At 39.4% G+C, this 12,141-nt stretch overlaps 1 protein-coding gene across 3 annotated transcripts in view; it reads right to left on the bottom strand.

The window, feature by feature from the left end:
• Positions 1–12,141, bottom strand: part of sfmbt1 (Scm like with four mbt domains 1) — a 63,461-nt gene that overhangs the window by 33,793 nt on the left and 17,527 nt on the right. For all 3 annotated transcript variants that reach the window (XM_034167186.1, XM_034167185.1, XM_034167187.1), the window contains exons 4-10: positions 6,474–6,717; positions 3,998–4,086; positions 2,718–2,970; positions 1,106–1,203; positions 824–925; positions 533–692; positions 364–446 (exon numbers count right to left, since the gene is read on the bottom strand). In XM_034167186.1, coding sequence (XP_034023077.1) covers positions 364–446; positions 533–692; positions 824–925; positions 1,106–1,203; positions 2,718–2,970; positions 3,998–4,086; positions 6,474–6,717 — 1,029 coding nt within the window. The remainder of the gene's footprint in view (positions 1–363; positions 447–532; positions 693–823; positions 926–1,105; positions 1,204–2,717; positions 2,971–3,997; positions 4,087–6,473; positions 6,718–12,141) is intronic.

Below are 12,141 nucleotides of genomic sequence, written 5' to 3'. Positions count from 1 at the left end.
AGGTATCGATAAGGGAATCGATAAGGAATCGGATCGATAAGCAGAATCGATAATGGCATCGATAGATAAAATCTTATCAATACCCATCCCTAATCACAGGTCACATTCATAACAAAACTGGAAATTTCATTTTTAGATCAGGTCAACTGGTTATTTTGACAGTGACAAGTGAAGAGAACATATGCTACCAAGGAGTTAATATTTTATCTCAGACTGACTTTTTCAATGAATGACCCATGAGTGCAGGTCTGCCTTTGACCTCATGGACATGGTATGTCCATGAGGTCATACCATGTCCATGGATACCGAAGGTCAGTGAGTAGAATGGGGTTAAAATGGAGGTTATAGTTGAGGTTGACTTACTGCTGGAAAGCAATGCTGAGGAGCTGCCTCAGCCTCACACTGCTTCAGATAGTCTGCCCAGTCAAAGTCAAGGCTCTGGTATCCTGTACATATAAAAAACAAAACTCACATCAAGAGAAGGGAAAAGGCAGTAAACACGTGGTGCTGCAGGGACTGTGAAAGAGTTAACCTGGTGGAGGACTGAGAGGAACCCCATTTTTGAGGCTCCACTGAGCAGGAAAGATCCCCGGACTGTCCCTGTGACACAGGAAGGACCGCCCAGCGCCCTCTGACTCCTCAATACCACAAAGGTCATCCAATGTCACCAGGAAGTACTTTTCATTGAACACCTAAAGCAGAGAAACCAGGTAACGTACAGACATTCCAGTTTCACAGTTGTGCAGCCATCAACATAATGGACACAGATAAGAGAGTGCAAAGTAGTTTTCAGCAAAAGAGACTTGGTAAGGTTTGCTGTTACCTTGGTGACAGTGGCAGGTCTGATGGAAATTGGAGCAGCAGGTTCAACAGCCTCTAGTTTCATCCCTTCTTTGAAACAATGAGCAGCAATGGAAGGCTGATCCTAAAATGACAAACATGTAGATTCGATTACAAAACCTCAGTGCTCAAATATTTCAGCACACAATTTCCTGAATGTTTTGTGCAATACGTGAGCGTTAGATCCAAACTAACGGAAAACTAACGGACAAACAGCAAAAACATTCAGGTCATAAATAACAACTTGGAGCACCACTGGCTGCACCTTTGTGAGCTCGGCTGTGAGTGCTTCATCCTGAGGCAGATCACTGATCTTCTGTTTCACCTCCTCCCACTCCTCCTCGGTCCGCAGGCCCAACAGCTCTGAAACAAATTATCTCAAGTGAGCTCCTGAAGAACACCCAACTTCCTACTGACGAGACACATTCAGGCCCACTACAACAAAGCAAGCAAACCAATAATCTTTTTATCTAATGATACATTTTCAGCATCTCCTGGAAGAAAAAGTTTCAAAATTAGTGCATATTTAAATGACCCTATATTCAAGCTTTCATTTGGACCATCAATGATCATGTTGAAATAACAGAATATGACATGGAAGTATGACTTGGAATGATTTTCCTTTTAATTGTAAAGCAAATTATGCATTAACTCAGAACAATTAAACTACATGAAATTCATGAAGACTGAAAAGGCTTACAGCATTAAAAAAAAAAAAAAAAAAAAAAAAAAAAAAAAAATCACAGCTAAAGCTTGGAGAATATTTTAAAAAATCATGGTAAAATATCAATAACAGACCTTATAGTAAAAAAAGCCACATATTCCTGTGTAAATTCCTGTAAATCCACTCAAAGCCACAGTGTCTTTTTTTTCCCAATGAAAAAAAGTCTAGATTAATAAAAACTCATTCGTGTGTAAATTCATGTAAATCCATTAAAGCCACAGTCTTTTTTCCCCAATGAAAAAGTCTAGATTAATAAAAAAATCATTTATATTCGTGTGTAAATTCATGTAAATCCATTCAAAGCCAGTCTTTTTTCTCAATGAAAGAAAGTCTACATTAATAAAAACTCATATTTGTGTGTAAATTCATGTAAATCCATTAAAGCCACAGTCTTTTTTTCCCCAATGAAAAAGTCTAGATTAATAAAAAATCATTTATATTCGTGTGTAAATTCATGTAAATCCATTCAAAGCCAGCCTTTTTTTCCAATGAAAGAAAGTCTAGATTAATGAAAAAAGTCACATAAGCTTGTCTAAAATCCTGTTTGAACAGCACAATGTTTATTTTCCAGAGAGAGAAAAATTCTTACCGTGTCTCCTGAGAGCACAGTTCACTTTTCCCATTTCTTTTATCTTTCAGGTGTGTCCATGAAGCCAGCGACAATTCCACAGATTCTTGTCCTTATCAGACTATTTCAAACAGTCTTTCGCACCATCTCTCTGTCCGACGTCGGTCTGTGACACAGACGTGCTGCACAATTCTTTAAAAAACTTTAGAGCTCTAAAGGTTTGTGATGTCCACGTGCTATATTTAACTTAAGCTTCGCGCAGGAGAGACACAGCGTCAGCACAACAACCAACCAGTCCCGCTTTATGACAACTGTCGCAACAGCCAGGCTTTTTTCTCCTTGAAACTCCGTGGATCCGAGGACACAGATTCGTATCTGTAACACACAGATCAGTGTCCGCGGACCGCCGCGGTCTTATAAAACTTGCACGATGTCGTAAAAAAAACACGAACACTTTGTGATAGACATTTTAAAAAACTCAGTGACAATCACAATTACAGAGTAAAACACTAACACCCCCCACCTCCCCATGATGAAATCCAAGGAATTTTGTTACACAATCTGACCCTGATCTTTGCGACTAACCTGTTGGAGGTCTCAGGGTTAAACCATGCTCTTTGGACCAACCGGGTGGGTGGAGGCGTGAGTGGAGGTAAAAGAGCCAGAGTGTCGTAGGTGTGTCAGGGAGGCCCTCTGTGCCAACCAGGCGCAGCTTCAGCCTTCCCCCAACATTCTCCTCCACCTCAGCAGCCCAGGCCAGACCTGGATCAAGACTGTCCTGCAGCTCCACAAAACAGCCGGCACACAAGAGCTCCACTGGGTCTCTACCACGGTGGGGCTGGGGGGTAAGAGGTGGAAAATGAGAACCCAACATCACACACACACACAAAAGTGAACACATGCTTTGGCAAGGTGAGGAATTTGGACTGGGACAGAATGCACGCTTGACTAAGTAGCAGAGCTGAAGACCAAAGAACTTCACAGGCTGCTCCAACAAAATCATTTACATGTATTTTCAGTGGTGTAGATTTGGTACAGTAAACAAAAATGTTTAACCATCATTTAGGAATCACAGCCATTTGTATACACAGTCCCACTGTTTTCAGAGGACATAAGCAATTGGACAAGCTAAATATAAGATTTAGTTTTAATATACATCGTCACTTTTAAAGTAAGTTTTCCTTAGACAAGTTTTGGATGAATACATGAATATTTCCAAGTCACTGAATACGTCTGAAGACTTCATTTATATCAGTCAATGAATAATACAAAAAGCATAGTATTCTGTAGAAAATCTCTTTGAGGTAGGCAATTTTCAAAAACTGACTGTGGAATAATGAGACAAGTGAGAGAAGCCACCAAGATGCCCAGACAAGCTGGTAAGACACGTTACACATATGCCATCCATCAGAGACAGCCTCTGTGCATATCTGAAGCAAAACAGTGCGACTCTGCTTTTAAAATGTACACCATAGCACGGCCGGGTGAGCCAGCCGCAAGCGGCTGTTAGCTCCGTTAGCGCACCGTTTATGAAGCGGAGCGACGGGAACTCGCAATGATCTGTGTGACTTGAGTTTAATTTGTCTGATACTAATCGATGAAAAAAAACTGCCTTGATCAGGTCTGATTCATATCGCCGTTATCGGCTCATATGAGGGTCAGACAAGGTGTTTTCTCTTCGGTTTACCAAACTTAAAAATGACCAGGACTGACTGGCTTTGTGCCACAGCTGGATTATGGATGTAGAAAGTTGTCATAAATCAGGTTAGCATGTGTAGAGGAGGTTTTTCTTGGCACAAACAGAAACATGAGGATAAAAGTGTTAATGCCCCAGCCTGAACAATTGCTCTGCTCTCCTGTCTTACCAATTCCAGCAGGTTGGCAGGAGCACTGCAGTCCTCAGCCAGGGCCTTTTCAAGCAAAGTCTCCCAGTCCTGGTGCCTCTCACGCAGACCTGAGATGAATAGTGTATGCACAGAGCAAGTTTATTTAAAACAATAGCAGATAGACTCACACACACCCCTCCCCCCAACATACACACACCAGAAATACAAAGAAAATACAAAATGTGCAGCACTTCACACTGTGAGAAACTCACCTTCTGTTTAGTTTTTTGTTTTCTTTTTTGCTGCCGTACCTGCAGTTTGAACCGGTAAATCAAGTATTCTTGCTGCTCTTGTATTTTATTTTATGACCTTTAACTGTTTTGACTACTCAAAATATGACAAATGCTAGTAACATAATATCTGTGAAGAATCACATTTAAAAATAATTAAGTTGCTCGGTGACTTCTATTGGATCCTGTGATGCTCCAACTGAAGAATGTTTTTAAGACTAAAAGAAAAACAGTCCCTTCGTCAATGGGCAACAGTATCTGCAGTGCAGCAATAGATGAGGATAAAAGGAACATTTGCTCTGGTAAATAAAAAATAAAATTTTAGCGTGCATCATTAAAAAATAAAATTAAAAAACTGACATTTCCACTGCAGAGCCGACATGGTTGTTTTGAAGCACTCAAAATAGAATATCCTAAAGGGCCATTTTACTATTCTGTGATTACTATAGGACACACTTTATGTCTATAAAGCACACTGGTGGCATTTTCATCTATGATAAAACTTGTTCAGCTTCACCAAAAATTATTTATTTTCCACTTATCTACATTCCCATCACCCCAAACACATTTGTTGCATCATTATCACGTGGTGGAATGTGGGATACTGGATTGTTTTCCGTTCATTCTTCCATCCGTGCTTCCAAACCAGCTCATAGAAAGTAAGCTGCAAAGCCAACTACTGAACAGAATTACATGAAATTTCTGAGATTTGCCAACTGTGTAATGGCCTGGAATGAGTTTCTGAGCGGGGTGTCAAATTTCATTTTACACGCTTAATTTCAAATGACATGTCAGAGTACATCGTAATGATGTTAGCTTGCTGGATTTGTATTACACTATAACTTTAATCCATTGTTGCAAAGACTTTGCATCCGTACACAGCATAAGTCCAGTCCGATTACTGCCAGAGTCTTCAAATTCACAGGGAACATTCTTGGGACAGACCTTGGACAGACAGACAGACAGACACACACACTTTGCGCTAGAATACCAATTAAACAACTGGAAATTATAAAGACGACAATGCTCATATGGCCAAGGGTATTTTAACATTGCGTTATATTATAACTTTATCACAACCCTGGCACTTCCACAAAGCCTCCTGGTGATGTTACAACATGTATGACAACATTAAATTCTTCACAGTAATGCAAGGGACTACCAAAGTATGTCAAAGGTCCTGGCAGAAGAAAATAATTTTTTTTAATATCTGGAAAATTGAGCCATGGTTAAAACAAGACCATGGCACAAAGACAAAATATTGCAGTCCTAGACCCTCTAAGATTTTTGAATGTCAATCCAAGGTTTCAAACCAGTTGCCTTCAGGATTCATCGCGATGAAAATATAAATGGAGCTCAAGAGTGTGACTGTCCTCTTCCATTCCCAATGTAATATTTCTATGTGGGTTGACCACATGGCATAAATTTCCAACAACAAAAAAACATAATGAAGGAGAAACTGATACCAAAGTGATTCCACCCCCACCCCTGCCTCATAATATCACCTCTAAACAGTCGATGTGTCACCCCAATTTATCAAGCATTAGATGGAACACCTATATAAATGTAATACTTGAAAATCTGTAGTAGTCAAGCACTATTCCTATACTTTAGAAAAGCCTAGATATGCACCCTATAAAAAGCAGTGACGAAATGAAAAGGTAAATAAATATATGGGTTCATTCCCTTAAAGCCGCTGATGCAATAACGCAAATAAATAAATAAATAAATAAATTATTACCTTTTAACTCACCAAATTAAAAGGGTATATAATATATAACACACTGACTCTGATGCACCAGATCAATGCAAAAAGGAGCTTCATTTTGCTTATGTCATACACCACAGACTTGTCTGCCATCTGATGAATCCTGCCACCTACTGGACATGTCTGGGCTTTTTGGAAATTAGGAGCAAGAGTGACTCAAGTTACATGTAGCTTGAAATGAGCTTGTTTGCAATTTGTTTCACCTCTAAAGCCTGGGTCTACTAGCTGACAAGGCTACTGCAACACATTAAAAAAAAGAAGCTGATCAATAAACATCCTTTCGTTGCCCTGTGTTTACTGCCTCTCAAAACATCAACCATATTTCATGTGCTCCATCAGCTCCATATCTTAAAAAGCTTCTCAACTGCTGAAATAGTTGCAGCTTCTTCTTAAACATCTCTCTACTATAGCAGTGGAATTAAAACAAGCAATCATGCCAACCCCAGCAGTCCCTCACCCTCAGGGGCTCTCATAGTCTTCCCATGCTGGCGGCTCCAGCCCAGAGGATGAAGGTCTGCTGTCATGATGTCACACCAGAAGTCTGCACGCCGGTCATCCTGGTATCCCTCATAACGTAGGAGCAGCAGCTGGCCACATGTGGTAATGATACTGGCCACCCAGTAAGGACTGTCTGCCTCTGAACGCACGCACACCTCGAGCTTCATGCCAGGGGTCAAGCCCGTATGTGGGTCCTGATCCACCTGAAATGGGAACAGAAGAATATAGAGATGGAATCTTTAACATGATGAACAATACGGATGCATTCAACACGTCAGTTATCAGATGTGATCACCCTAATCGATATTTGCTTGGGTAAAAATGCAAGATGACACTCGCAGTGGAGGAGAGATTTACAGCTGCACACTCTTACACAAAGAATGAAGCCGTGGCTGCCAAATGCATACATACAGACTTTATCATCATTTATCGAGTCATGATTTTAAGTGATGACAATAGGTAGGTAGCTTTACTCATGAAACTGCAGGACTGTAAGTCATGCTTTTGTTTTACTTGTTTGGCAGGTCCTGCACCTTCTATTTTGATATGTTGAAAATATTGCATTATCATCTATGGTTACAAGACAGCAACATTATGTGTGTGACAAGTTGCTCCTGTATACTAATCTGAATGAGGTACAGTCTGATCCACACTCTGGAGCATTTAGCTGGATGCCAACCACCATAAAACCCAAAGAAAAAAGAGAAGACTGCAATAAGGAGGGTGTTCTGGGGTCTTAGGCCAGATATTTGCACACTATATTTGTGTTCCATCTGCGGCCCGTTGCGTCTGTGATACGTGTATGGGGCCGATAGGCGCCACTCAAGTCGGTGATTTTTCTCTTCCACTCGCTAAGCAGCAGTACATCACAGCTGCAGCATTATGTACCGCTACACAGTAAACAAGCTGCTGAAATACAACTGAATCACATCATTATGCCACGTCATCATGAACATTAACAGCACAAGCTGCACAGAGTACTTTGCAGTTTAAAAAAAAAACTTTTTAAAAACTAGTACACAACACTACACAGGTTCAAAATGGTGGTCAAATAGCTGCTTTTTTTTTTTTGACTGACAATGTTTTGTTTATAATTCTGGCCACACTTTTTCTTTTACTCCAGAAATCATCTGTGTCTCTTGTTTTAAAATTTTTGTTAGTGTTCTTTTTTGCGCACGCACACACACACACAATGATGCATTCACTGTCACTCATCCACCCATTCCGCACAAGCACTGCAATAAATACATGTGTATTATGGCCCAAAAAAAAAAAATTGCGACAAAGATATGAGGGATATGTGATGCAATGGAAATCTCAATTCTTTTTTGTACCCCTTCCCCTTGGCCCTACCCCTACGGCTACCCCTTTAAAACAAGGGGTAAGGCGAAGGGGTATGCCTCTAGCCCTATGAATTGAGACAACCCTCCACCTTTGGAGAAAAAAAACTGCCCGTGTCAAACTGGCGTCTTCACTGTTTGTTAACATGGCAACTGAAATGCAACTTGTTGCAGTAATTTGTTTGCTCTTTCTATTTCTTGCCTTTCTGCGTAAATGCAAAGAAATAGAAGAAGTCGCAGATTTCTTCGACGCATCGCAATCATGTCATGTTAATTTAATTAGTCATTTCTAATAATAATAATAAATAGTATTAATTAATAATTGAGTAATGTTAATAATAATTAATAGTATTAATTAATTAGTAATTGAGTAATGTTAACACTAAATAATTAATCAATATTAGTAATAATTAATATTTTTGATTAATCATTAATTGACTGATTAGTAATTGTGGAATGAATGTATACAAGTTTCACTTTTTGAATGAAATTACTGAAATAAATCAACTTTTTCATGATATTCTAATTATATGACCAGCACCTGTATGTATGTTTTGGGCTGCATCTAGTTCTGTTAACCTCCCTTTTTTTTTTGTTGCATCCAGCACTACTTCCTTTAGAATTTCCTTGACAAATAATATCAGTCTATTAGGACATCAGATTATGTGTTACACATATACATGTGTGTGTATATATTTTCCAACTTATTCCCACTGATGAAACTCCTCATTTTCTGCCTGAAAGCTTATTAGGAGATGAGTGCGCTCAGGGCTTCCTGTTTGTTTACAAAATACATACACGTTACAGACCTTGAAATCCAACAGCAGGGATCACTATTATCCAAAGATTTATGAACATGCAAATTAACGTGCTTACCCTTTATCATGATTTTCTCCACTGTGAGATAAAGTGTCTTATCGTAGCGTTCGTGTATATGCGCATTATAACGCCTCAGTGCACGAGGGAAGTTACGATATTCTTCAGAACAACAATATAGGCAACATGCATCCAGCACCACAGACGTTGCTGTCATAGGCAACTGCCTGTAAAGTTTTTTGGCAAGTTATAACTTTCTAAACAGCGTAATTTTAATGAAAGCCGCTTCATTTGTGCGGCTCTTTCAGCGCCATGTTTGTTTTTTTGGAGCAGTAAGCTCCTCCTACCCCTCCAAACAGAGTGTGCATCCAGATTCACTCCATTTGAAGGGGTTTGTAGCCCTCCACCTTCCCCTCCGCCTCGCTCCAAAAAGAGAATTGAGATACCACTCCGTCTCTCGTGCCCGCGCAAAACGGAGGGGAAGGGGAAGGGCCAAGGGGTAGAATTGAGATTCAGCCGTAGTGTGTGAAAATCCACTGTTCGAGATCGAGCAAAATTATTCAATTATGCTCTCAAACTGAAAGCCCACGCTCTTGAATAAAGAGAAAACCTTCATATTACTCATCTACAGCCAACTATGTTTTAAAAATATAAAATTCAATTTACAAGTTTAGCTCCTCCTTGACATTTTGGGAAGCAATTTCCCCTTCGGTGTTTTGTGTCTTGTACACTAACATCAATTAGCCTATTAGCTTCAGCTCACTAACATAGTGTTTGTTTTATAAATAAAAAATACACCATTAAAATGATTATAACAGAAAAATGGTTTTCTGCAGTGGTGGACAGCAGATGACAATATGAGATATGGATATTTTGCAGTGCTAATAAGACAATGATTTATTGAACTGGAAGTATAACAGGGTTTTCATGTTTTGCACAATGTTTGATTAAAACAGGAAGTTCTGGTCGCTATGTAACAACTCAACTTTTTCCTCTTACAGCATATTTTCTCTTTGCGATATCTCACAAATTATTCCTAATATAAATCTGGGCATCTCTGCACTACTGTGACCTCTTCATATGCTATTTTTGAAGGGTGGCAATAAATAATGCACAGTTTCTAAAATTAGTTGGAATGGAGTGTGAGTCCAGAATGTTTTTAGAAACTTAGACCTCAACAATTTTTAGAAGAAGAACTCAACCCTTTTATTTTGTGTTCATTACATAATTTTTAAGTTAATTTACTGTCTTAATGCATTTATAAATTGTTTAGGGTTATACCACATAAAAAGGATTATCAGTATTATTATTATTACCAGTATTATTATTTTACTTTATTATTACTTCTCCTTTTTCTTTTGATTTTAAAATGGACCACAATGGAAATATTTGTTTTCACTTCCTTGTGTAATCCATGCATTTTTAATGTATTCACAATTATGTACTTACATTGAACTTACTAAATAAAAATCACGCACGCACGCACGCTTTGAATATATGTATAGATGATTTAAAATAGTAGTAGCAAGAGTTGTTTCAGTGACTTCTATCAGATCCTGTGATGGTACTTGTAGTAGCAGTAATAATATTAGTCTTATCAACATTCCATTTTGGCAGCATTCATCCTTGACCTAAAATACATAAGCATACCAAACGACAAATGTCAGCTCTCCCCAGTTTGTCTGTGCTCGAAGTTATACACACAGTTTTTGTTTTTTGTTTTTTTTCTGCATTCTGCCGCAAGCAGGTGCTTTTATTTTTTACATACCCTCAAACAGACAGGGTGGCAGAAGACAAACACAGTGCACTTCTCACTCATGGTAACGGCAACATGATACTAAAATTACTAAACCAACTGAACTACAAAAATACAAATCAATAACACTAACAACACTGTTAAAGTAACATGAACCACAATAACAGCATTTAAAACCCCAAAAACTCCCATGATGCATTGCAACACAACATCCATTTTCCACTGTTAGCCAATATCGCTAATTTCTCCAAAAATATTAGTCCTATCAACCTTCAGTTTTCGCAGCGTTCATCCTTGACCCAAAATACATAAGCATACCCAACGGCAAATATCAGCTCTCCTCAGTTTCTCTGTGATCAAAGCCATACACAAGCACAGAGGCCACTTGGCTATTATATATATATATATATATATATATATATATATATATATATATATATATATATATATATATATATATATATATATATATATATACACACACACACACATACACTTGGTCTATTAGAAAAGAAACCGACCTTTTTATTTTTTCCAAAAACTATATGGATTTGAATCACGTGCGATTACATCAGACAAGCTTGAACCCTCGTGCGCATGTGAGAGTTTTTTCACGTCTGTCGGTTGCGTCATTCGCCTGTGGGCAGGCTTTGAGTGAGGAGTGGTCCACCCCTCCCGTCTATTTTTTCATTGTTTAGGAATGGCTCAGAGACTGCCGCTTTGCTTGATCAAAATTTTTTCAGAAACTGTAAGGCACATCCGAGTGGACACCATTTGAGAAATTCAGCTGGTTTTCGGTGAAAATTTTAAGGGCTGATGAGAGATTATGGAGTGTTACTGTCGCTTTAAGGACAACCCACGGAGCTGGAGGGCGCGCCGCGCTCCAAGCCGCCGTCGTCAGCCTGTTTCGAGCTGAAAACTTCCAAATTTAAGCCTCTGTTGACCCAGGACCTCGTGAGAGAGCACAGAAGTTTCAGAAGAGGTCGGGATCAGCAGTTTATCCGGACATTCCACTGTTAAAGAAGATTTTGTAATGAAAGACGTGCGGACGGATTCGCGGGTCAGCAGGCAGCCGCTCATGGCCCGGCGCCACAGAGAAATACCTCCGTGTTGATAACCATTCGTAAAATTCAGGCGGCTTTCGATGGTTTTCAGTCGAGTGAGTATCCGAGAAACTGCTTAACAGCTGGGCATGTTCAAACTTCGCCGACAATTTTGTTCCTCCCCTTAACGCTGCATTTTTTTGTTTTTTTTAAAGCCTTTTATGGCTGTTGCTCGTTGCCTTTTATTTTGAAAGTGTCAGTCGGGGGCGAGCTTATGCTGCTGCTTCATGCTGATAGCTGAGTTCACACCGAAAACGACACGAGGATCGAGAAAAGTACAGGCTATGCAATGCACAACAAAACAAAATGCAGAAACACGCCGAACTTTTGAATGGACATTTTCGGTACAAAGTTCTACAGGATCAGGCCCGGATCCAGACCGGTTTGGACCGATGCAATTTTTTTTTACGCATCGTTCGTCATCGGTAAAAAAAAAAAATCTTGAATAATCTCGAATAGCCGAACGTGTCCCCGCGGTGAACACAGCTTTTCGGTGGTTTTCATGTCAACCTATAGTCCGTAAATTATACGGATTTTTCCGAGTTTCAGAGTCATACGGACGTACAAATAAAGTCGGATATTCAGGGTTTGGTCTGTAATAAACCATTTCTG

The sequence above is a fragment of the Thalassophryne amazonica genome, chromosome 3, assembly GCF_902500255.1.
Source record: "Thalassophryne amazonica chromosome 3, fThaAma1.1, whole genome shotgun sequence".
Lineage (NCBI taxonomy): Eukaryota > Metazoa > Chordata > Actinopteri > Batrachoidiformes > Batrachoididae > Thalassophryne > Thalassophryne amazonica.
Note: the sequence above shows the minus strand (reverse complement) of the source record. Positions and strands in the feature narration are given on the sequence as shown.